This window comes from Haemaphysalis longicornis, unplaced genomic scaffold, assembly GCF_048455015.1.
Source record: "Haemaphysalis longicornis isolate Haplotype H1 unplaced genomic scaffold, Haemaphysalis longicornis Haplotype H1 scaffold_12, whole genome shotgun sequence".
Taxonomy (NCBI): domain Eukaryota; kingdom Metazoa; phylum Arthropoda; class Arachnida; order Ixodida; family Ixodidae; genus Haemaphysalis; species Haemaphysalis longicornis.
Genome location: NW_027526225.1, coordinates 81,591,726 through 81,617,835, shown reverse-complemented (window position 1 = coordinate 81,617,835; position 26,110 = coordinate 81,591,726). Strand labels below are relative to the sequence as shown.

At 48.2% G+C, this 26,110-nt stretch overlaps 1 protein-coding gene and 1 long non-coding RNA gene across 2 annotated transcripts in view; one reads left to right on the top strand and one right to left on the bottom strand.

Moving 5' to 3' along the window:
• The window catches only part of Yip2 (yippee interacting protein 2), a 35,849-nt gene extending 26,180 nt beyond the window's left edge, over positions 1-9,669 (bottom strand). Inside the window, exons 1-3 of the mRNA XM_077693575.1 lie at positions 9,447-9,669; positions 6,290-6,456; positions 1,344-1,475 (exon numbers count right to left, since the gene is read on the bottom strand). Coding sequence (XP_077549701.1) covers positions 1,344-1,475; positions 6,290-6,456; positions 9,447-9,465 — 318 coding nt within the window. The 5' untranslated portion in view covers positions 9,466-9,669. The remainder of the gene's footprint in view (positions 1-1,343; positions 1,476-6,289; positions 6,457-9,446) is intronic.
• Positions 9,670-17,609: 7,940 nt separating this feature from the next.
• LOC144162861 (uncharacterized) lies at positions 17,610-23,720 on the top strand. The gene is made up of 3 exons (XR_013320785.1): positions 17,610-17,817; positions 20,682-20,758; positions 22,402-23,720. It is a non-coding gene; the product is annotated as an uncharacterized LOC144162861 (long non-coding RNA).
• The last annotated feature ends 2,390 nt before the right edge of the window (positions 23,721-26,110 follow it).

The window sequence follows — 26,110 nt, the reverse complement described above, 5'->3', positions numbered from 1 at the left end:
GCAAGAAACAAAAATACCCTGATGAATGAGGGCACAAGTGGGAGCAGCATAACCATTTATGAAAATAATTTGGGACACGCATGGGTATGAAAATGAGGCAGCCCCAGTCAGTTCTCTTAACAGACAGCATAACCTTGTTAATATTGCCGCGAACCATGCATTGGGTTTGTTTATTTATGGTTTGTTTTTACTGGCCAGCCACGCCCGGCTGTGTTGTCTGTGTCCCAAGCGAAGCGCAAGTTCCATTCTTTATTTTTATGCCGCGTGGGTTATCTCGTTCGGATAAGGAAAGCGTTTCGCCCTAATGTCACTGGCCTGGAATAATCTTCTTTGATCTACAATGTTCTGGATGTAAATCGACGGTTCGAGAAACAGTTGCGCCGAAAGATAAAAGCCCGCAGAGCAGACGCCGCGGCATTCGAATCGCCGACGCTCACCTGCACACATCACTTAGTTGACTGCTGCTTTGCCGCCTGTCTATTCTTTGAGTTGTTAGGGGGGCACAAGTTCGCCCCAATAAACGTGTTTTCCTTCAAGACAACTGCTTCGTCTTTGGTTTCGTGACATCTAACAAACCCAACGCATGGTTCGCAGCAATATCTTTATGTGAGAGCAGGACGAAAGAGCAGAAGGACACTGCTGACACGAAATAATGGTGCACGACTCACGGTACTACTGCCCATTTCTAATTACGACAACATTTTCCAACCACAGAAAACACGCACTAGCAGCGAAGCAACATGCATAACCTCAGCAAAACAAAATCATGACCTTCCCGGCCTACCGGCTGGGACAACAAAACAACAGGGTTGACCCTTCAAAGCAGTCTCTCTGGAAAGAACAATATTGTCACGAAGCCAAAGACGACGCAGCTGTCTTGAAGGAGAAACAAGTTTATTTGGAGCAAACTTGTGCTTCCCTAACAACTGTAAGAATACACAGGTGGCGAAGCAGCAGTCAACAAAGTGATGTGCGCACGCGAGTGGCGGCGAATCGAAAGCCGCCGCGTCTGCTCTGTGTGCATTTATCTTTCGGCGCGAGTGTTTCTCGAACCGTCGAATTACATCGAGAACACTGTAGTTCAAAGAAGACTGTTTTAGGGTAGTGGCGTTAGGGCGAAACATTCTCCCTATCAAATGAGATAACCCGCGCACCATAAGAAAGAAAAAATGGAACAGCACTTCACTTGGGACACAGATAACACAGCCCAGCGCAGTCGGGCGGTAAAAACAAAACATAAACCCAATGCATGATTCGTGGCAATATAACCGACTCATTCCCTCAGTCCACTGGGTCGGGAGAAGGCGGCCAGGCCCTTCAACTTGTCAAGGATCACGCCTTACCTGCAATCCATTTACGGCGGACTGGAAGCCCGACCCACAGAGCCGGTTGACGTTGTGGCAGGGCGTCTTGAGCGGGACTCCGCACTGGAGGGCCGTGTGGCGGGAACAGTAGGGGCTGTCCTTGGCAGCCGCCTGGGTGGCAGCGGAGGGGGAGGAGGAGAGGCACACCCACAACACTCCCACACGGAAGGTAGAGAGACAGCTGCAGAGACTTCACCGTGTGGTACATGTGCTGCCAAAGGCTAAATTCTCATTCTGACTCCAGCTGCCGATGCCGTTTCTTGATCAGAACAGATTGCTGGATAGTTTACAACTGGTTTAGTTTCATTTGCTACTAATGGGAAGACCTATTCTCTTATGAGACCAGCTGCTGTACAGCCAATTGTACAGCTTACAGCCTCCTTTTTTTTATGCGCATATACCACATGCAAGCAATGTAATAAAGTAACACCTCACTGATACGTTTTTAAAGTAAGCGCGAGGGGGAACGTACTATCCGGAAAGATGTACTATCCGGGAAGAAACGTACTGTGTGGTGAATTTTTAGTTTTCACAATTGAGAGCGTAGTTACTGAGAAGTCGTATGATCCGGGAACGTATCAACAGTGTTCTGCTGCAGTAAGCAAAGAAAGCACCACTTGGTTATACTTAGTGTTCTTGTTTTTATTGTTTCAGATTAGTTTAGTCACCACTTCGGGGCCAACAGGCACATGTTGAGCTTTGCACTGTCTAGGCGCTTGTTCGGATCAACGAGTGCCGCACTGAGCACTGACTTCGGCCAAATAGTACTTGGCCCGTTTGTTCTTTAGAACTATCATACGAGAGGAAGGTTACAGAGGTGATGTGCTGCACAGGGGCCACATGAGCCAGAACCCAGCTATATATTTAACACACACACACACCAGTCTTCTCACCGTCCCGTCACCTCCCCATCAGCGCATATGACAGCTGCTGCTCCTATCATAGCCTCTGATCCAGCTGCATTAAGTAGTTCAGAAATTAGTCGCAGGGCTGCCTAGAGAAGCAACAGTGGAGAAAAGCATGGCAGCAGATGACGCTTAGAATGCGCCTGCCCGAAGCGTCGATGACCCCGAGCCTAGCAACTGTTTTTCTTTTCTTCCATTATTTCATTCAAGACAACTGCAGCGTTGTTTTGAGTGACACGACAAAAGGCAAAACCGCGCTTGCTAAGCCATGCCCCCCGACAGCTGTAGCGGCTCATCCCACGACCTTTCCCACTGTGACCTTGATTTCACAGCGACCGTCTTCCTCGGTCAAGCAGCATTCTTTTTCTCTGTGACCCTGACTGACAGGCTTCACACACAACAGACAAGACTTTACAAGGGGGGCAACCTAGTGCTCTCGCACCAGAAACTTCAGGGTGCAGTGAAGGCATCTTATGTAATTTTCCAAAAGCTTATTTCATTTTTATTTTTCTTCAGGGGCGTTGCAGAGTGGCTAACCGTTGTGGTGAAGAAAGCAGACGTCAAAGTCAATTAGGGTTAGTGCATTGCCTGGGATAGATAAACACTTGTTGGCAGTTATTCATTAATAACATGCAAAGTCAATGGCCGTTCCACACCCTAAACACTTCTTATACCCGTGCCACATGTACACGAAAAATGACATTAATTGTTTAAGGCCTTAAGATACTGAATGACATTATTTGGACGGGCCGTGCTACACGCGAAAACACAAAGGCATTAAATGTGTTAGGCATGATGGTGATGATGACCAAAAAGAGAAATGCACTCAAATTTTAGAAGTTTTTGACGCAGAGAAAAATGTCTTACAAGGGTTAAAAATGTTTTTTTGTGAAAGAAAGCGCTATGACAAGTAGTGTTTTCTAAAAAATGGTGTGAGCCGTTCCTAAAAGTGGCTGCAGCAGCTGTCGTCGCCTGCCAGCGGTAGCCAAATACAGAAAATTCAAAACAACGAGTAACATCACATCCTGCCTTTTGCTGCTGTTTTAGTGAACTTCGTCTTCCTCAGAACTCCTCCACCAAGAGTGCACAAAAAATCGTCGTATGTCTAAGTTCAGCTACGCTTCCGCGTCAACGCGCTGGTGCTGAGAGTTTTATTAGTTTCGATTGATTGTGGGGTTTAACGCGCCGACGCAACGCAGGCGATGAGGCGCGCCGTAGTGGAGGGCTCCGGGTTAATTTTGACCACCTGGGGATCTTTAACGTGCGCCGAAATCTCGTACACACGGGCGTTTTTGCTTTTCGCCTCCATCAGAAAAGCGGCCGCCGCGGCCGGGAAACGTTTTATTAGTTTCATTTGGTGCTCATCGCGTTCGAGAGTAGGCAGATTTAAGGCGTTTGTGAAGGCGAATGAGATGTGCAGAACTCCCTAAACCAAAAATGACATTAGAGCGAATGGCATTATATTTTTTGCATGTAGCAGCAAATTAATGGCATTAAAACATAAGGCCTTAAGCATTTAATGTCATTTTTCGTGTACGTGTGGCACGGGTATTACATCGCATTTGTGATCAAGCAAAGCTGAAAGAGCATAAAAAGCCTGCTTTTTCATTTCAAGCGACGAGATACGCTGGCTTTAGTCTTCCATTATCAAGGGATGCCCAACATACTTCCCAAGAGAAAAGCATGTATCAAACCATGTGGAAATGTAACTGAGTGCTAATAAAGTGGCCTCGTGTCAAGATGTATTCAGTCAAGACAAATTCTCACTATAGGCACCGGACACTGAAGTTTGCGCGCGATTACAGCGCCATCTCTCGCCGCCGCTTAGCAACTCTGGGTCGGTGGATGTCGCGAGCGGCCGTTCAGCGCACGTAAAAACACGCGCGCTGCATGTGGTTCGACGTTGTGTGGGGGAAGTTTTTTAAGAAACATAGTTATAATTGCAAGTTGCAGGGTCCGAAAGGATCAAAATGCTGAAGGAAAGAATTGGTGGCCACGCAGCTACTGTTGCGTGAAGGACTGCCACAATTGCGAAAGGCAGCCTGCCATCGTTCTGTACAGGTTTCTCGGGTAGCCCTGGAGAATAAGCGTCGCAAGAAATGGATTTCAGCTGTAAGAAAGCCATGACATTTTTTGTCAGTGGAAGGTGTAAAATTATGAGTACGACGACTGTTTATGCGCAGCGCAGACACGAAGGGCCGTAAAACTAAAACCTTTGCTTTCAGTGTTCGATACACATCGCGTGCTGCGATGAATCGCATGCCGTCATAGTATTTGCATAACACAAAGTATTACGGCTTCTGCCACTATTGTTTTATCAGCAGTAACCTTTTCTTAGCGACATTCACTGCACCGAATGGATGCCAAAAGGCGGCACAAGAATATGTTCACTGCACTTCGCGGGTGATGCCAAAAGCAATGTCAAGACTGTCAATACGCATCCCGCTTACTGCCCTACTTTGTTCCCTATAGTGTACAGAGTTCGGCCACGCATTCCAAACGAGAGCATGGCAAGCTATCAAAGGCAAGGTTGCATTCACTCGCGCTGACTTCTTTAATGCGTTTTGCATACTCTGAAAGTTGAGGTTACTATTGTTTAATCAGAGGATGGGAAGGAGGAGGAAATACTTTTTTGGAGAATTCTGAACAGCCTGAACAAACTGTATTACAATTAGCCGCTAAGACGACTCTAACATTACTCACAAGATAGAGGCCGAAACTAAACGGAGTCTTCGTAAAGACAACCGCAGCTCCGCAGCAGATTTCCAACTGTGTGAAATGCGTTTACTTTGTCATCAGCTAATAACATTTGGAATCCATTGTTAATTAGTGACAACACCAACCGAGCTGAAGCAGGGCAACCAGAAAAGTAACTGCAGTGTCGTTGCGTGAACAGAGGAAACAACACAAACATGCTTCTGTCGTGGAGCGCCATTGTATACGCTGGGGTCACTTTATTAGGCTGTAAAACAAGAAAAAATTAATACTGACCAGAATTGGCGCTGTAAATAAGCTTCCCTTGCTGAGAATAGGACTTCGCAACGATGTCTGTCCTACCCATTTCTTTCACGGCGCACACGCGCGCGGGAATGTACAATCTCTAACTTCTCGCGCATGCGAGGCCGACAGTAGTAGTTCAGCCCTGTAATTGTCCGGAAATCGCACAGAAGCACTTGAGACATGGGGAAACTATATGCCAGAACAGTTTTCAAGCACAAGACACCTTTAAAAAACTATCGCAGTATCACAAAAACAAACAACCGAGTGGTGCCGAATATATGAACGCGCGTGCGCAGTCTGGCTCTCACCGACCCAAAGTTAGCTCAGGCTTCCGCGGGGTGGTGCTGGATGTACTTTATTTGTCGCGCCCTCTGAGCAGTGACCGGTCCCTATACCCCGCAAACATCACTGTTTCCTTGAAGCTTACAGATCCCAACGCGAAAAATACCTCATTTTGATGAACAAGGTTTCATTTTGATTGATTGTAGGGTTTGATTGAGTGTAGGGGTCATTTTGATTGATTGTAACGTGCCGATGCAACGCAGGCGAGAAGGCGTGCCGTAGTGGAGGGCTCCGGATTAATTTTGACCACCTGCGGATCTTTAACGTGCGCCGAAATCTCGTACACATGGGCGTTTTTGCTTTTCGCCTCCACCAGAAAAGCGGCCGCCGCGGCCGGGAATCGAACCCACGACCTCGTGCTCAGCAGCGCCTTAGCCACTGAGCCACTGTGGCGGGTGCAAGGTTTCATTTTACCCTTGGTAATAAAAAGCTTTAATAGATGTTTACCGCAAGTTCAAATACGATATATAACAGAAAAGTAATATCAGGAGCTTTGCATTTTAATGCTTTCAATGGCCAAAGAGTACGCAACTCGCTCACAGAGCAATTTTTAAATGCCCCAGCTTTTGAGGGAACAGGGGAGGGGGAAGTATAGTTCCTTGGCCACGTAGACGTCTGTGGATAATGTGCCCGGTGCCAACAAATAAGCACGTGTACAAGAACTGCCAAACAGTGTACCTGGTTGACAATGCCAACGACGCAGACGTCGACATTCTCTGGGTTCAGGCCAGCGCTCTCGAGGGCCGCCTTGCCAGCTATGACGGCCAGCTGGGTTGGCGTGTGGTCCTTGAGTGTGCCACCTATGGCGCCGAAGGGGGTACGCTTGGCACCCACTATGTACACACCTGGAACGAACAATAGAGGCAGCGGCTGGTTCGTTTACTCCACACAACCAGTAGGATGATGTATGCGGTTGATAAAAAAAAAAAAAAAAAAACCCTAATCCGCAGAGGAAAAAAAAAAAAAGTCCGACCAAAAGTACAACAAACGGGGAATCCGAGATTTGCTATTTTGTTACTTCAGTCATACCTTCCCAACCAGACAGACATCTGCCAAAGCTTTACCTCAATCCCTTGCAATGTGAAATGCTCGACGCACCAGCACAAAAAACCGTGCCACCACAGAGGCCTCAGAACACGGGTAGGATTCTGTGAAACTTACTTCCTTCACGTTAATTTGCAAGAAAGGCACTTGCTGTGTCAGCCCCAGTGCCTGACATGCTGTGCCTAAGAGGTGCGCCGCCACTTTGTAAGACAAGCCAAGAAGAAAAATTGCCTTATTTTTGGCCAGTTACAAAATCCTCTATTCACATCATGTGATCTTCAACACTTAAAGGGGCCACGCAGACAAAACAAAATCCAAAGATTGCCTCGTTGGAATCATACGGCCCCATTTTTAACCTAAACTTCACTCAAATAAGCTACATAATCAGGAAAAAATGGAAGGGCCATGAGGCTCACTAGCTCATTTCCCACACTAGAACAGATGAAGTCATATGCACAGCCGTGCGATTGACTGAGGCCGTAATAAGCAAATGCAAGTTAGGCAGGACTTATAAGCTTGCAGAACGAGCTATTTTCATTTAAATGTAAAGCATATTCATTTTACAGTAGTAAGAATGGTAGGGTGAAACAAACATACAAGTAAACCTACAAGTACCATAGTGCGTACTGCTGTTGGTACTGCGCGCACTATGCTTTCATAGCTGCACAACAGTGCAGCGCCTCGGGGTTGCTTCAGACGGCACTGACTGATTGGCGTAAGCAACATTGTCTTACGCGGCCATATTTGTCGAACGTACCCCATGTTTCCCGAAATGATTACTACCTCCCGTAATAAAAACAGGCCAGGCGAAATACAGTAAAAAAAAAAAAACAAAGCAAAGGCGAATAGCGGTGCGGATCAGTATGGTGGTGCCATCTAGGAGGAATGACGGTAAACAAGGCCCCGCAGCTCGCCGCACTAGAAGAAGCTCACTAGAAGTTCGCTTGAAGACCTGTACATGTGACATCGTGACAAATGTCACGAAACACACGATTTGGCGGTAGAATGAAAACTTTAACTTACATTGATTAATTTTTTGGTGACTAAAGCATCACTTGCAGCCAAAGAGTGCGGGGGGAACTATAAAATGCCAAATCTTTCGAATAAGACGAACTTGTATTTGTCTCCATGGCCCCCTCAACCAAACCGTTATCTTTTCTCCAGTTTTGTTGCCACGTCGTTATCCTATAACAGTGTGGGTCCGTCTCGCTGTGGGGGTCAGTGACTCGACACATGATAAAAGTGGCTGTTGATAACCCCAGCAAAGAGGGAGCAGCAACGAATACACGATATTTCCCACAAAAAATTGCAAACCCCCCATAATAATGATAATACTAATAATACTTTACTTGTACTCATTGTGGGTGGAGCCAGGCGTACAGGGCCGCAGAAGGCAGAATTGCCCATACTTAGGCTTGCGTACCCAACCTGGGACCCAAACACACGCACAAACCACAAACACGCACACACTCACACAGCGCACACTATGCCACTGCGCCTGCCGGTTTTTTTTTCCCCTCTGAGTGACACAGGGGGATTTGTAAAACAGCCCTGCTGCTGCTCAGGAGGCAACAGGCTAGCATCTTTCCTCATGTGCACGGATTATGCCTAAATTTTTGGGAGTGAGTATTGCGCTGGCACCGGGCGTTCGACACTGGCAGGGTACTCTGCTGGCGCTCTCTCGACTGGCTGAGAGTGCTTCCCAATTAAATGAAAATATATGTTTTTTTCTAGCTGCGTTATTGAACCAGAAATTTCCCCTAGCTACAAATAGTCTAACTGGAAATAGGCAGAATTTCTAGCTAGAAATTCAGTTTCTAGTTCATTTCTAACTGGATCGAGATTTACTTCTAGCTAACATTTGTCAGTCCAACTAGAAGGGAAAAAACCCGCAAGCTGGAAATAATCGTCTCCAGCTGGATTAAGAATTTGTCTAGTTAGAAGCTGTCGATTCCAGCTAGAATCTAATAATCTAGTCAGAAATGAAGCCGGAAATTATGATGTCTTGCTAGAAATGCTCTTTCCATTTTCACGGGGGTATGCGGTGCACGGGGAAAAGTCTTCGCTTATACATTTTTTCTTAAGAACATTCCAGATTGCTAATGGCAGTCTTCGCTTGTGGAGCTTTTGTTATCTTAACTATTTTTGCTCCTCCCTTGCGCTGGGTTCAGTTGCGCTGCAAGCGTCCCTTTGGTGAGGCGTCGATTATAAGCTCGAGCTACAAGTGCCCGTACATTCCGTGATCGGGAGGACCGCAAAACACTACCGGCACGGAGGAGGCGCGAAGCAACTCGCAGAGCAGGAAGTAATAATGCAGATGGCTTAGCGGACGGGTGGGGTTATCTTTCACTGAAGAGCCAGTTTTTCCGCTTGTTACACCGGCCAGATAAGGCAAGACAAATAGTATCTGCACGGGAGATCTGGTGGTGACTAGTGTCAGTAAATTTAGTGACACTAGTGGTGACCTTGCCTTCCCTGGCAAAATGCATCCTCGCCCTACTCTCTTCGCTCTACTGTCGCAAGAAAAACAAAACTTGTCCAATGTTAACGGTGAATGCTAGCTCTAGGCGACGGTCCGTACAATGTCGTATTTTAACTGGACGACTGTTTTCCCGAGAAGAATTTTATCGCTCCGCGCCCCGGCCGGGTCAGCTCGCAGCAAGCTACACGAGAGTTCTAACAATAACAAAGTTTCCCCGCGAACTGCGGTAACTTCTCAACAAGGACAGCACGACGTTCAAGCGTGTGATCATGCAAGGCAGTAGGAAGTTCGAAAAACCGATGTGTTTACCTCTCAGAAGTGATGTCATGTCACGGCCAAGCGGGGAGCGAAAGAGGTAATAAAGTGTCCAAACAGTAGTTGGGTAATGTCTTGGTGCCTAAATATTACACTGTACGACGGCAAGATTTGCGATGAGACTGAAACGGCTGAAACTTGATTGAAGCACCTGTGCCCGCCCACAACCTGTCCGCGACTCGGCGCCTGCGGCTGCGCTGAATGTGAGCGTTTGAGTGGCCATATTCGCACGCCTCGTGCGTACAACTTTTACTTTTAGTTTGTACGCGACGTGCGAACTAAAACCCCTCTGGCCTTGGTCGCGGCGCACTCTCATTGGCTCATCAGTAAGTAATAATAATGCTGAAACTTGATTGAAGCACCTGTGCCCATCCACAACCTGTCTGCGACTCGGCGTCTGCGGCTGCGCTGAATGTAAGCGTTTGCAACGTTTATAGATACTTTTTCAGTTTCGGAACTGCGCCTTCCAAAGCGGGCGCGGCTTTACCCTAGGCGCTGAGAGGGCGCTCCGGTCGCGAGTTGCGCTGTGCCGGCGGCTGCGGCGGCGGCTCCGGCGGCAGCGTTGACGGCGTGCGCGGCGGGTGTCCCTATTCGCACGCCCCGTGGGAACAATTTTTATTTTTAGTTCGCACGCCGCGTGGGAACAATTTTTATTTTTCGTTCGCACGCCGCGTGCCAACAAAAAATAAAAATTGTTCGCACGCCTTTGAGCCTTCGCCCGCTTCGCTTCGCGACCAGCGCGGCTTGCGCTGTCCCTTTCGAATCACTCTGGTCTCTGTTGGCATACCTCAAGCTTAGCATTGTCAAGCTGCCCGCAGCTGTTGGCTAATCTTAGTTGGTAAGTAGCTCAATAGTTTGTTAGTTGCAGCAGTAAATTTGACAAACACGTTGGTAAACATGTTGGATCCGCGGAGCCACACGTCGAGTTGTTCTTGGTTGAATGCTTGAATTGTGTTTCGGCGAGTTCAGTGTTGAAGCTGACTTATCTCCGCCGTTTAATTTTTCTATTTTGTAATTCCGGTAGGCATTCTGATGTTGCTCCACCGGAAAAATCTCTACCCCTGTAGTTTTTCTGGCCTCTATCATATGCGACCGATGAGCAGTTCTCGGAGAACCATCGTGTTCAGCGGTTGTGCTGCTCATTCAAATATGCATATTTCTAGAAATAGAGCGCTTGATACTTTATGTGAGGAAAGCAGGCACGTGCAAGATACTGTGGTGAGGAAAAGCAGTGGTACATATTGATTTTACATTCTCCGAGTGTTTTGTTTACCATATCTTTTAGAGACACGAAATGCGGGGCGGAAATTTTTGCAGAACATGAACTTCTCAACGTTTTAAAGCCACAGTTAGGTAGGATTAAATAGAAGAAACCTTGGAATGTGAAAGATGTATCAAAATTTTGTCGTTTTGGTGTCAGCTTGCTGAATCCAAATATGTATTGTGTTGATAGGAAATATTTTTAGTAATAGAGGTTAGAATTTGGCAGGTTGTTTTCGCCAAGGAAGCACCGCTGTCATCTCATTGCGTTCAATATGGTAGAACCAACTGGAGCGAATGTATTTATGCACAGCTAATACTTTATGCACAGGACCATTAGATTTGTGGATATCTACAGAGGGATAGGGGAACTTGTAAACCAGCAAGGGATCCTGCACACATTTTAGTGTGACCATTATTAACTACATGGTATATTGTATATTGTAAATGGTATATTGTCTTTAGCAGCAGAGAGCAAACAGGTTCGCTACGTGCATTTTATTTTTCCATCTTTGTTGAAATGTTTGGAATTGAGAGGGGCAGGCACACAGTTAAGTTTGGTTTCTCTAGTGTTCTTACCTGAGATGGTGAGGCAGGAAGTGCTGCAACAAATCCAGTGTAGTTACGACGTTAGGCCCCAGTGTTGTACCTGATGCTGCCAGTCGCACAACCTGCCATGTGTCTTCTAGGCGACACCATGGAAGGGCAGTGGCATAGGGTACCAGCAGCCAGATCTCATTGCGGTGTCCTACCCAATGTCTACACCTGTCATTAGCGGTTGACCCAACTACCACGTGTCTATCAAACCAGTGAAGATTTGGCCCTTGCTCAAACATTCATGGTTCTTCCTTGACAACGTTGACCAGCTGTACTGCACTGTCGCTACCTTGTCAACTAGGGACAACTGCATCGCCCGAACTCTTCCAAGCCTGACCTTCTCCTTCACCACAATGGGTGCACCCAAATCTCAGAAGGCTTCACCTTGCTATCGTTACATGCTTTTCGGTATATAGCCCAAGCACCTCCACATTGTTTCTAAAAAAAAACAAAAACATTCAATTCTCAAAATTTTCTCTAATCATAATTTTTTTTGCATTATGATTTGAAAAGATGGGTTTCAGCTTAGAATTAACTTAAAAACTGTGAAGGAAAAACTGCTATGAAGGGCAGCTCTGCCTCAATGCCTGCCGGACACCAAACAAAAAGGGAGCAGTAGGTTTGCGTTACTTATGCATAGTTACTCACAAGCATTACCCAGTGCATCACCACGATCATTGTCGTTCTTGTCATTGTCTGAAGCCATTGTGCAGTCACAGAGAAAGTCGGACTCACTCTCGGGGACAAATTTGAGGTGTTAAGCAGACGCTGCCCAAAGTATTGCAAAAAAGCTGTTTTTTTCTCTAGAGACAATGCCACCACCATCATTCCTCATGTTTGACGCCATTTTTGTTACATTTGCCAAACAGGTTTTTTTTCCAAAGTTCTGAAGGGCCATTGGTACTAGAACTGATTACTGAGCGTAAAATCACCTTTGGTGCCGAGCACAGCATTGGACGCAACGAGTGAGGCTCACGATTAACTTTCATGACTTCTTTAAAAGTTATTCAAGGAATAACTGCTTCTAGTGACAGCTGCAAGATAGCTACAACAAGGGTTAGGTCACATGTGCTGCCTCACTGTGGGCAAATTGCATGAAGCCCAGCCCATGTTGGTTACAGAGCAGCGCCTCAGATAATTCATCCACAGTGTCGTCAGTTTCTGCAGCTGAGAGTTCGCGTTTTTATTTAACCACTGCACATTACACCACTCGGGAAGCCAGCCCTGCGTTCCACACAGCACCATGTCGCCAACGGGGTCCAGTTCTGCAAGTGCCTTGCCATGGTGGAGCTGGTGAAGGAGGTAGAGCTGTTCCAGGATCTGGTCCACTGTGCCACGTCACCAATGTCAAGCTGGACCAGAGGATACTGCAGCTGAAGGCGGTAGTGTGGAAAGTAGGGAAAAGTGCTCCAAGTCCCATTGCTAAATGGATGGCCTACCAGCACACCACACTGCCTGCAGATGTCATGCCAACTGGCTGGCAGGCAGGGATGAGCTGGATCGCGCATTGGCTCGGAGGTTTATCCACACGTCGCAAGCTCTGGGGTACATTCCAAGCTGTCCAGAGGCCTCAAAGCAACTGGAACCCACTGGAAGTGATGTGGTTGGCCCGTCATTTTGGACTGTTTGGGAGCAGCAATAAGGCTGTTTTGGAGAGAAGAAATAAGGGAGTTGTAGCAGCCAAAGATTATTTCGAAGCAATAAAAACAACCCACAGGAACATTATATATACAGTCCAACCCACTCATAACATCATTGGACATAACAATAAATTCACGGCACCATCAACTTCGATAAACCGCTTATTAATTACACTTATTATTGGTTATAACAATTGAGCCTGACGGTACGAGCCTATGTACAATATAGTATTTGGAGATCTGTGAAAGATCATGGGTGCATTGTGTGTGTAACCAGGCTGTCATTCATTTTGCCCACCATTTCTCTGTTGCGATGCCGGATTTCAGCCTACCTAGTCAAGCACTGCTTTCACATTTATGGGGCTAAATTCTCTAAAATTATGGCTGAAATTTTTAAGCAAAATGGCATTATAATGTGCACGTTTTCCTTGGTTAGGGAATTTTGTGGAGGAGCAGGAGAATGAGGGTGCATTGTTCTGCCTGTCGTTTTAAGGTTGAGTAGATGTGCACAGTAGCAAGACGTACTGTGCGATTTCTACAATCTTCCACTCCTCTGCGGGACTTCCAACCAAGGCACACATGCATTTGTGCACCAATACCACATCACTTCAAAATGACGACGATTATTTTAGAGAATCTCGTGTCAGTTCAGCCACAGTCAGAGGCAGATAGCTGCTTAACATACATGCACCAATTGAAAAAATCTCTCCTATTACCCGCTCAAAGATCAGAGGGCCCTGAACTCGGGCAACTGCAGCGTACAGTCAATCGGACTAAGATGGTCACTCGTTGCCCATAGCTTCTTCTCCCACACCACATTCCTCTATTGCTTCAATAAAAGTTTACATCACCCTGTCTGTGTGTCTAATCTTTGCCCCTAGAAATATATAGGTGCCCTTTATCTCTAAAGTCCCAGCTAAAGTGATGGTCACCATGCTGCAATGAGAAACTGAAGCCTGTTCTGAGCAACAGTGCGGTCCCTCCAGTTGTTTATAATGCACACCACACTTTTTCAGCATGCACGGTTGAGAGGAAGGAATGCCCCAAGGATGAAATTCTACCTCTGCTGAAAAATCTCACCTCAAAGATATTTTTAAAACACTCAGTAACTTCTTGTGAATGAATTAATTGAGGGTGCCGAATTAGCTGTTTTTCATAAAACCAGCCACAACGATGGCCCTCGTGCCTTCGCTGAAGCAAACGTCGACAGGGACAGCCTGCATGTGAAGAAAATTCAACCATGGCGAAGAACAGCAGCCTAATGAATTTACATACTGTATGCCTTACACAAGTAAACGAAAATATGTAAAGGGAAAAAAAATATGAGCACCCATACGCAAAATGTTCAGCTAAACCACTTAAGCTGTCCAAGCAACAGGGTCAGAAACACTGATCTTTCACCTAAAATGTGCATGCATGCAGGGCAACATAAGAGTATTTAATGGAAGAAAATGAGCAGGTCAAATAGTGGAAAAGCTCTGGCAAGTTGATCGTTGTGTCGGTAGGTGGAAGGGGCAGAAAATTAAACTTTCTAAAGGTACAGCAGACATGCCCGCAAAATTTCTTAAGGATACGCCAGACATACCCAGCTTTCTCGCTCAAAATTCCGACCTCTCAGGAACCTAGCAAAACCACTTCAAGAAAGTGATATTTGGCACAAAGCAAAAGTCAACGTGAAGATGAAAACAGTAAAATAATTTTCCAGGATTCTGAATATTTTTTGTGTAATTATTCCCCATGCATTTCTATGGGATAGTTTCCATGGCTCAGGAACCTAGTCGCGCAACGTGTGAGACTTGAAACTGTGCACAAAGCAAGTTCCCCCCAATATTAGCTGCGCAAAAAATTTAACATTTGCTAAATAACTACGAGTAATCACTGCTGAAAGGACTGCGATGAGTGGGAAAGCTGCACGCAGAATTTTTTAAATGTAGTTTGGGGAGGCGCTGCGATCGCCGCAGTGAGCGGACGTGTCTCACATCGGCTCCGACGGTTATGATTATTTGTGCCTAGCCAATTGGAAATATCGACGAACTTCTGCTATAGGGCAACGCTGCTCGACCTACGGAATCGATCGACACCAATTTCGAGTGAGCTGCATCGATTTTCATCTATTTACTGGCGAAGACAGATCGGCCAACGTGGTCGGCCAGCTAGGCCTAACCTAGGCCTAGCACGACTTCGGGCCGGGCGCGTCGACGACGGCCGCCATGACGGAGATGGCAGCTACATTGGAGGAGATGACGACGACAATGGACATCGGCACCACTTTTCTACCTGAAGATAGCCCTCAAGCACCTACGATGCACGTGAACCACGACCACGGACGGGTGGCGGTAGCAGTTACCGGCACGGACCCAACGACGGAGGAAGAAGACGACGAGGGATGGCAGGTGGCGAGGCGGCGGATGCGGCGGCAGGCGATCGGGGCGGCCGGCGGCGATGGCGGCCGCGGCGGCAGCGGTGAGTCGGTCCCTGTTGCTTTGGCTACTCCTCCTGCAGCCTCTATAAATCAGGCGCGTTTCGCGAAGCAAGTCGCGGTTAGACTCACCAAGGCAGCACGCATGCCGCATGCGCTGCCGAAAGAGGAGATCAAAATCATACTTAGGCCACGTGGCGGGCTAAACGTGGCGCGCACCGAGGCAACTAAGCTCATGGAAGCCATTTTCGCGACGGCGGGAACTACCTTACAGGAGTCTAGAAAAGACACTATTTGCACCAATAATGCTCAGAACATCATCGTGATAAGTACCCCGCACGAACATAGGGCTCGAATGTACACAGGCATTCGCCAGCTCAGAATCGCGGGTAGGGAATACGAGGTCAGCGCGTACTCGTCGGCGCCAGACGGCACCGTAAAGGGCGTCATTCGAGGCATCTCGCTATCAGATACGAAGCAGGACTTACAAGAAAATATCGTGAACGAAGCGAACCCACTCGCGCTCGAAGCGCACAGGATCGGAAACACCACCACGGTAATAGTGGCCTTCGCGGGTACGAAAGTACCTAACGTAGTGAAATACGGAGCTGTGCTAACGAGATGTACCTTATACAGACAACACTACGAGGTGTGCCACTGCTGCGGCAGACTAGGTCACCGCGTAGACGTGTGTCCCTATCCGGACACCGAGATATGCTTTGCGTGCGGAGCGCCCAACCCGGGCCCCACACACGAACAAGAATGCACACCCCGCTGCAAGCTATGCGGCGGGGCGCACCCCACCGGGGTGGCGGGATGCAAGAATCGTTACAAGACCCCACACGTGGTCAAGCAGCGCCGATGGGAGCGCAAGCGGGCGGAGGAGCAGCGGCGAGCGCCGCCATTAGGCCTAGCCGACTTCCCGCAGCTGCGAACGGTCGGAAATGGCGCGAAACGGACGCCACATAGAAACGCTGACGTCAACAGAGCGGCGGCGGCAACAACAACAACGGCTGGCGGCGCTCCGGCAGCACCCGGAGGAGGCGAAACGAGCCGCCGTAGTGGCAATGGAAATCAGGTCAAGCCAAGCCCGAGAGAGGGCGTGACGTGGGCTGCCGCCGTGACCGAGCCACGACCGAAGCGGGAAGCCAACCCGCAGGAACTCAAGAGTAATGCACCGCAACAACAACCACCGCAACCAACTCCGGAGATGATTGAACTCCGCAATGAAAACGCGCGCCTTAAAGCACAACTCGCACAACAAGAGCGGCATCTACAAGAGGTCAGCAGGAAGCTAGACATGCTCCTTGCCGACTAACAGCCGCAACATCAGCAACACCAAATCCCAGATCTATCACCAAGGACAGCGCACAGACAGGCACAGAGACAAGCGCGAGCCCAGGAGCAAGAGCAAGACCAAGAACAAATGCAGACGCAGGAACCCGAACAGGCACACGCCGCCGAACCGCGAGTCGCAGAACCAATTGAAGAAGAAACAACAACAACGACGCAGAACGGAAACACAACCGAAGAAGACTTCGGCCCCAGGGCGAAAAGACGTGCTACGGTGACAAACGCGATCGAAAGACGCCACCAGCAATTGGAAGAGCGCATGGACCGTTTTGGAATGGACCAGGAGGCAATCAACCGAAGACTAGCGGCGCTGGAGGCAACGACAGCAGACATGAACATTCGCATGACCAACATGGAACGCATACTAGCGCAAATACAACAACTTCTAACGCGACCCGACGAGCTAACCCACCAACAGCAGCAGCAGCAGCACCCAAGCAAGAGTCGTCCAACATGGCCCGAACAGCGGTAACGCGAGAGCTCGTGGTGTGGCAGTGGAACGCGAACGGCCTGCGCAAAAAGAAGGCACTCTTACAACAGTACATCAGACAAGCCGGCCGGCGGCCAGACGTAATACTCCTACAAGAAACGCACAGCGAGGCTCCCCCGGGCCTGCCGGGGTACCGCTCCTACACTCTAAGAAAAAAGGTGGTCAAAAGAGAGTCCCCGGCGCCGCGACTACCTTTAACGCTTGGTGAGTCAGAACAGAGTCACCGATCAGAGTCATAATTTTGGCGACTCTCTTTCGACTCGGTACGGGGCGCAACTTGGCGGGAGAGGGGAACCTAGTCGAGGAGCATAGAAAACAAAAAAAAGAGATGCCGCTCTGATTGGTCGCCGCAGGTGTGACGTCAGGCGTTTCCCGCGAGCAGGCGAGCAGCCGGAGTGGAAGCTTTTGAACTGCCTGCGCGCTCCGCCGGCGAGGCGTTCTTTGTATTGTGGCCGTTAGGGCGGTTTTCGTAACTACGTGGTTTCGCTGGTCAGTGTCGCGACAATTTTACAGTGCTTTTGCCGTGCTCCACGTGAGGACAGCGTCCATGATAAGGGAAGATATACGGACGGAGCTGCGGCAACACAGCAACTGCATCTGATAGAGGTAAGTGAAGTATTCACCGCGGCGAGAGATTTTCCCTCGTGAAAAAACTTCGTGCACTTTGCGAATAACGCTCAATTGTGTAAGATATGCTGCTTGAATACTATGCGGACAGTCGTGGCAGAAACGTCCAACCTAATTTCTGCGTGAGTGGCAGGTTTTTCGACGGCCTCAGTATGCGAACAGGGCAGCATGACCGTTGGCGCGAGCCGCCGCCGATGGCTCGCCGCCGACGAAACGGCGACCTTGAACACGATGGCCGCTCCACGGCCAAGGCGCAGTGAAAGTTTGTTTCACTTCCTCTGGCGCTTTTATTTGACCCTGAACACGGAATGCTGAGTGCGCTTTGATGAATTTGGCTCAGGCTGACAGAGGGGCGAAATGTCAACATGAAAAGAAACGAGTAGGTGCTCGACAGCGGCTTATTTCGGCGCCAAGCAGCAGTCACTTCGTACAAATGCGGGACGCGTATGTATTGGTAGAATATAATTTTGCGCGTACAGTCATGGGCAATTCAAATACGAACCGCGGTGCGCACAGCCGAAGATCCCGGTGCCGTCTCCTGGCAGCGGCCGAGGAAAACGCACGGACATGCGTTGTTGAGATATCGGGAGCGAGGCTGCGTGTCCCACTGCGATATGTTGCTGTCTGCTCGCTCGCATGTTTGCTTTGTCGCCATGCCGCAAGAGCGCTGACAACAATTGTTAGTGATCCGGCGCGAGATAGTATAAGGGTATCTACGGCCACTGTGTGCTCGGCTCACACGAGTGCCTGCTCCCCCTGTGTGCTGGCGTCACATTGCCGACATAGCTTTGCATGTAGGGTGCAGTAACTTGAGCAAATAACGATCGACACCTGCTTCGCACCCAAACCATGCTCAGTACTGCCCGCTCCGCAGATTTTACTAGCACTAATGGGCCTGCCCTCCTCCCCTCCCCATCCCTCACTCTCACTATAATGTTTGCGAAGGTAAACTAGTGTTAAATAAGTTCCCTTTGATAACGGTTGAAAGTGTATCAACTGTTCCATTTCAGTAGCCATCAACCAAAGCAAACGCCGGGTACCTCGAGGAAGCTTGATTTATTGAAGGGTTTAACGCACCGAAGCAACGCAGGCAATGAGGAACGCTGTAGTGGAGGGTTCCGGATTAATTTTGACCACCTGGGGATCCTTAACGTGCGCCGAAATCCCGCACACACGGACCTCGAGGAAGCTGGCGTAGCTTTGTGGTTAAATGGTACGGCGAGGCACAGTGAAATGCGGCTTTTATTTTTCAGCTTTTTCAGGTTATGATGTCTGAATACCGCGTGGGTAAGCTTACAGTGGCTGGTGCTAGAGGAATATAGGTGGTGCGCAGAACGCTTTTAATGCTACTTCTGTGACTGATTCTTGCGCAGAGACTGTGCTCGTTACTAGAGCATTTCTATGTTTTGCTCGCAAGCCTGGTCTCGCCTGCTCCAGCAACGCGTAGATGTTTTGTTTTTTGTATAAACATGAAATTGCGCACCATCCTGCTGCAGCTTGCACACCGTAAGCGTTTTGTTCATAGGCCGCCGGTCTAAAGGTATATTAGCATTGTGTGGGCTTTGCAGTGAACTATTATTATGCGTTAGGGTGGCGCAGGAGCGTTTTCAAGGCCACATTCGTGAGCAAAAAGCGGGGAATATCCTCCTTAACGAGCACACGTACGTGCAAATCTGGCACAAGGAAGCAGGCAAGGAAATTTGTGTGCACGCCATGTGTGCACTCAGCGTTATCTTGCACTAGATGACAATTCCTTTGTAGTACTATAGCTCTACACCGCTTTTGACTCGATTTATAATTGCCAACTTCACGACGAAATGCAAATTCGGCCGCTTCGCGCTAGCTGAGCCGTCAAATAAACGTTTCTAGCGCTAGCCACCACACCCGCCGCGGTGGCTCAGTGGCTAAGGCGTTGCGCTGCTGAGCACGAGGTCGCGGGTTCGATTCCCGGCCGCGGCGGTTGCTTTTCTGATGGAGGCGAAAAGCAAAAACGCCCGTGTGTACGAGATTTCGGCGCACGATAAAGATCCCCAGGTGGTCAAAATTAATCCGGAGCCCTCCACTACGGCGCGCCTCATCGCCTGCGTTGCGTCGGCACGTTAAACCTTACAATCAATCAAGCGCTAGCCACCACAGCTACACTTCGGAAAAAAAGCCTAAAAAGCGCGAGCAGTACAAACTCAAAGAACGAAAAAAACCTGGTGGACAGCCCACGATCATATTTTTGCATGGGGGTGCAACAACTCGCCTTAGACGGCGCAGGTGCGTTACGATAGGAAGGGAGAGCGAGAAGGAGGTAAGGAGCCGCCAACTGATGATGAGCGGCCGAGATAAATGGGCCGGCGGTATTTCTCTTTCACCTTGAGGAAAAGCCAACTTGGGGGGGGGGGGAGGGGGGCGCATTCCTTGATTGTAGGGCTTTACGCGCCGACGCAACGCAGGCGATGAGGCGCGCCGTAGTGGAGGGCTCCGGATTAATTTTGATCACCTGGGGATCTTTAACGTGCGCCGAAATCTCGTACACACGGGCGTTTTTGCTTTTCCCCTCCATCAGAAAAGCGGCCGCCGCGGCCGGGAATCGAACCCGCGACCTCGTGCTCAGCAGCGCAACGCCTTAGCCACTGAGCCACCGCGGCGGGGGGGGGGGGCGCATTCCTGCGTCATTTGCCGTTCGATATAGCGGGTTTCGCTTGTATTTTTATTCGATATAGACGTAATTTTTGCTATATTTTTCACTGCAACTATACTGTTAGCGGAAGGAGTTCGACATACTGGATAAATCGATGAAAATGGTTTCCATCAGTTGGGTTCGGCTGTACAACTTTAGTTTGCTCTCTTTACAGATGCAAAAGGTGTCAGCGCTACCGTTTGGTTGCCCCATTTGGTGAAGGAAAGAGAGGATGACATCTTCACGATACTGGTGAGAACAGTGAGCTTAATTTGCGAATTAGATGGCAACATTGGCAAAAAAAAATGGCTCTTGGCTTGAGTTGCCCTCGGCATTAAAAATATTAGGGTGTACCCAATATTAAACTAAAAAAAATGCTGTACATGTAAGAGAGAGCAACTGGGAAAAAATTGTTGCTCTTTAGAAAGGCTGGCTGACGTGTTTAGGCTTAACGTTTATGGTTACTTTGACCACCGGTAGCGAAATATCCCTGACCATGTACTTTTTTGCTTTCCTAAAGGTAAAGTGCACTCAAAATTTTGGTGTCTTGATAACCTCAATTTTGTAACTTCCCATAAAGAGAAGCCTTAAGGGGAACTCCAGACCCTGGGAAGGAACCAGTGTGTTTAAGATATCAGCCAGCAAAATCAAGCTTTGGGAAGATCCACAGCGGGGTAGTTGCTAGTGCTTTTTAACATCTTGAAGTAGCACAGACTAGATACAGACATGATAAGTCGAAAATGAACAGACAACAGCGCTTTGTAAATGGTTCGGCGCAACATGGTATTTACTGTGTAACTTGTCCTCATGTAATTTGTGAGTGCGTGACCTAAGCACCTATTCTTGAAAAAAAAATTTACTTCCACAATATCTGCGCTCCAAAAACGTTTTGCTGTGTTAGCTGTGTGCCATGGGATAAAGCTGAACATAGCAAAAGTGCGAGAATGCCAATGCAATGGGTGAAGCAGGACATTTGCTAAATGGAACTGCCTGCTGTTATTCGTGAACAAAGAAGCAACGAATGTAGACGGAAGGGTCGGCGGTAGCTCAGCGTTTTTTCGGTCTCTTCGGTTATTTTGATCTTATCACCAAGCGTGAGTGGCATTTGAAGCATTTGTTTGTTGTGCTCATCCAGAAAAATAAAAATTGACCTTGTGGCTCTGAGCACCCTTCACCGATTGTGAACTAACAGAAAAACAGGCACGAGCGGCTGCAGTCGCGATTGCTTGAGATAATGCCTTGAGCATACTGGGGTAGTAAAGAAACGAGTAGAAAAAAAGTGGTGCCACAAAGAGACAAGCCGGGAGATAGCGCAATGTTAAAGTAAAGGCTGTGGCTAGCGTTCCGTCGAGACGGAACGATATACAAGTGCTAAAGTTCCGTCCAGACGGAACAGAGCGCTGTGAGTTATCCTTCCCAGACGGATTACAACTGAGAGCTTAGCGTTCCGTCCAGACGGAGCCGGCGTGAAATTTGTACAGTTCCGTCCAGGCGAAAGTAAAACCGGCTGATTAGACCCGACCTTGAGTATTCATATTTGGTGTAGGGGTTGCGCCTCGGAACCGCTATAAGGGTGTCAGGTTGCGAGTCATGCATCACATGAAGCTAGCTTCGTGTACTTGTGCGTTATACAACCGGCGTATTTAATGTGTAGGTTCTAAAGGCAGGTTGCTGCGACCCCAATGATTAATCATAAGAAGCGGGTCTTCGCATAACCGGGGAGTGTACTATAACTGAGCTTTCCATGTAACTTATCATCGCAGGTATTTTAGTTTTCAGTCCACGTGGCATACTAAAGACAGTCAGAGTAATAATTTATACATATTGATGGCTGTCCACATAAAGAACTTTTTTACAGCAGCTAAATTTCAGCATTATTTGTCTTTTTTTTACAGGACCCAGATACTGCATACTCGCGACCGACTCTGCTGTACACGGGGAGCAGCCCACTGTGGTCCGACTCAATTAAGGTGGTGTGCGAACATGTATCCGTTAACGTCTTTGACTTCACGTCAGGAATCGCTCTTGTATGTGCCATGTACTGGGCATACAACCTGCAGTACTTGAAGTCTGCAAAGCAGACCTTTACAGTTTTGGAGGAATTGATGGTGGTGCGAAAGGGCGCATGCTTGAGCACCTAAATGCCGGCGACAAAGGTAGTCACTACCTTGAGAGCTCGTGCAGGGACAGCCAGGGAATAAATACACTGTCCAGGGCCAGCAGATCAAGTGGTGGGTGTTGCAACATATAGCCTCCGAGTAAATTTCTGTGTTCTAAAATGAACAAAATATTCTCAGGAAAATTATAACAATCATCCATTAATAATTCTTTGACACCCTTTTTTTTAATGTTCATTTGCATTGCGTATGAGTGGTCAAAGTGGTCTTATCATAAAGCCGAACCTAGCTGTATGCATGAAATATGAATGTGTTCAATATGAAATTTTTATTAAGCAATAACACTCCCGAACTCTGTTTTGTGTATTTTATTGTCCTGTTTTCAATTTGCCAGTTGTATTGTTCTAGAATTTTTTTCACTTCAGTTGTCTAAAATGACATTTTCAAATATTTGTATTTGTTATAATGTAATGTGGTTTTAAGAAAAATTGTGTTTTCATATTCACTTAACATTTTGTGAAGTTGTTGAGCCAGCAGCTGTTGGCTGATTACTGTTGTAGGGTTGTGTTTTGTATATGTGAGCTCAAGTGTTTCTTGTCCTGTTCAATGTTACAATTTGTTGTTTGAGACACGAATGTTGTCTAAGGTAATAATTTTGAATCTTGTATTTTTCACGTTTCTTCTAGTCATGTATATGTTGTCTAAGACAAACTCGTGATTTTTATTTCTTGTAGCATTTTTTTATAAATGTGGTTTTTAAAAAAATTGTGTTTTCATATTCACTTATCATTTTGTAAAGTTAGTGAGCAACCAGCTGATGGCTGATCACTGTTGTAGGGTTGTGTTTTGTATATGTGAACTCAGTGTTGCTTGTCCCGTTCAATGTAACAAGTTTTTGTTATGTGAGACACAAATTTTAAGGTGATAATTTTGAATCTTGTATTTCTCACGTTTCTTATAGTCCATTGTATGTTGTCTAAGACAAAAACTCGTGATTTTTATTTTGTGTCAATTTTTTTCTAGTCATTGAGCCAATGAATAATTTGAAACGGTTGTAGGCTTTATTTCAATAAAATGGTTGTTTTGGTACTTTGCATTGATGTTTCTTGCATGTATGCATGGCTGTCCTTATAGGGTCATAATAGTATCTGTATGGTATTTTTTTATCCTATCGACTCTGAAGCGATTCTGTTTGCTCGAGTCGGAAAATAATCGACTGGACTTTTCTTTGCAGATTTTCAGTGTCGGTGACGGTGCTGCAGAGTCCTGCATGCTCTATCTCAGGGGTCGCGGGATTCCCTTTCAGCAGGTCAGGGCGACTTGGCTGGGGTCATGTAGTAGCCAAAGTAGCCAAGCGGGCTCTCTATAGCCAAACGGAGAGTCTGTGTGACTACTTTTACTACTCGCAAAGTAGTCATGAAGACTCTCTTCGTTTGAAAATTAGGAGTCGAGGTGACTTCCCTTACAGAGTCCTGCATAGCCTTTTTTGACTCGGTCTAACAGAGTCACAAGACTCTTTTCTAAACAGAGTCAGGACGACTCTCATTGCTGGGCCACAAGGTAGTCAAGCAGACTCTTTTCGTTTACCATTTCGGAGTCACTGTGACTAATTTTCAGGAGTCCTGCAGACTCACTCTTGACTCTTCGTCACGACTCCCTCCCTAAGAGTCCCAGGACTCTGTTTGAAAGAGAGTCTGGTGACCCTCCCCATAAGAGTCCAAAGGTAGTCAATTCTGTAGCAAGCCAATGACTCTGTAAAATGAGTCACTACTGACTACCATTTTTCTTAGAGTGTACGCCAGCCCGCCCAGTGCAAGAACGACTGGGAAAGGTGCGGGACAAGGGGTGTGTACCCTGGTGAAGAAGGGACTCACATACATCGAGCACGGCCTGCTTCAAAACAGTGCCATCGAACACCTAGCTATCGAGGTCGTCACGGGCCGCAAGCGAAAGGAGAGCGTCTTCATCGTGAACGCATACAGCAATCCCAAGCAATTCCAACAACGGTTTCGAACTCTTATGCACAAGACGAAGCAGTTGGCAGGGGACAACACCGCGCTCGTGTGCGGAGACTTCAACGCACCGCACACGGCGTGGGGGTACCCGAAGTCCACGACAAAGGGCCAAAGCCTTTACGAGGAAGCCATGGAAGCGGAGTATCAACTACTAAACAACCCATCGACACACACGAGACACGGCACATCCACGCAACGAGACACTAACCCAGACCTGGCATTCTGCAACGCCGCCGGGGCTCGCTGGCGAAACACGGGCGAAACGCTGGGCAGCGACCACTGCGTCCTCGAGATTGCGGCAAAGCGCCGACCCCCCGCAAGCAAGCGATGACGGACTGGACCAAGTACAGACAGAAGCTGGACGCCCTGACCGAGCACATAGAAGACATCGACGAATGGACGCGTGCTCTCAACACAGCGACACAAGCAGCCACAACAGAGGTGGAAGCGGATGAAGAGACCCCACAAGTCGACAGCCGATTAGCGCACCTGTTGGAGGCGCGACACTCGATGAGGGCCAGATGGAAACGACAACGCCACAACCGGAAGCTCCGCAAGCGCATCGCCTTGCTGAACATCGCGATTGAGAAACACAGCGAGGTGCTCTGCCGTCAGCAATGGCAGGCGGTCTGTCAGGAAGCGGATGGCCAGATACACAAGAGCAGGACCTGGCACCTACTACGCCATCTATTAGACGAGAACAAGACGAAGGGGACACAACATCACGTCCTTGCCCGGACACTACACAAGGCGAAGCAGGATCTCGGCGAAGCTGAGGTACGCCGGCGAATCGACAACAAATACCTCCCACCCACTCCGCCAACCCCCCTCCCGAGTTACGCGGGCGAGGCCAACGCCAAGCTCGATGCCGACATCGAGGAATGGGAGGTCCGGGCAGTCATTCAAACCATCAACTGCAAGTCAGCACCGGGGCCGGACGGGGTGTCGAACAAAGCGCTGCGCAACCTCAGTGACGCGGCAATAACGGCGCTGACGGGATACTTCAACAAATGCTGGCGAGAGGGCAAACTCCCCACCAGCTGGAAAGAAGCCAGAACGGTTCTCATCCCAAAGCCGGGCAAGACGCCGAGTATCGACAACCTGCGACCCATCTCCCTGACGTCCTGCGTAGGGAAGGTTCTAGAACACGTCCTCCTAAACAGATGGCAAGCGTACCTGGAAGAAGAGGGCCTATATCCGGACACGATGCTGGGTTTCCGAGCCAAGCTCAGCACGCAGGACGCCATGCTGCTCATTAAGCACGAAGTCCTAGACCGACCGACCAGCTCCATGGACAATCGAGCGGTACTTGGCCTGGACTTGAAGAGCGCGTTCGATAACGTTCGCCACTCAGCCATCTTACAACAGGTCTCGCGCCTCAACATGGGGGAGCGTTCCTTCGCATACATCAGAGACTTCCTGACGGACCGCACCGCGACGATAGTGGCAGGAGACATGGAACTACCCAAGAA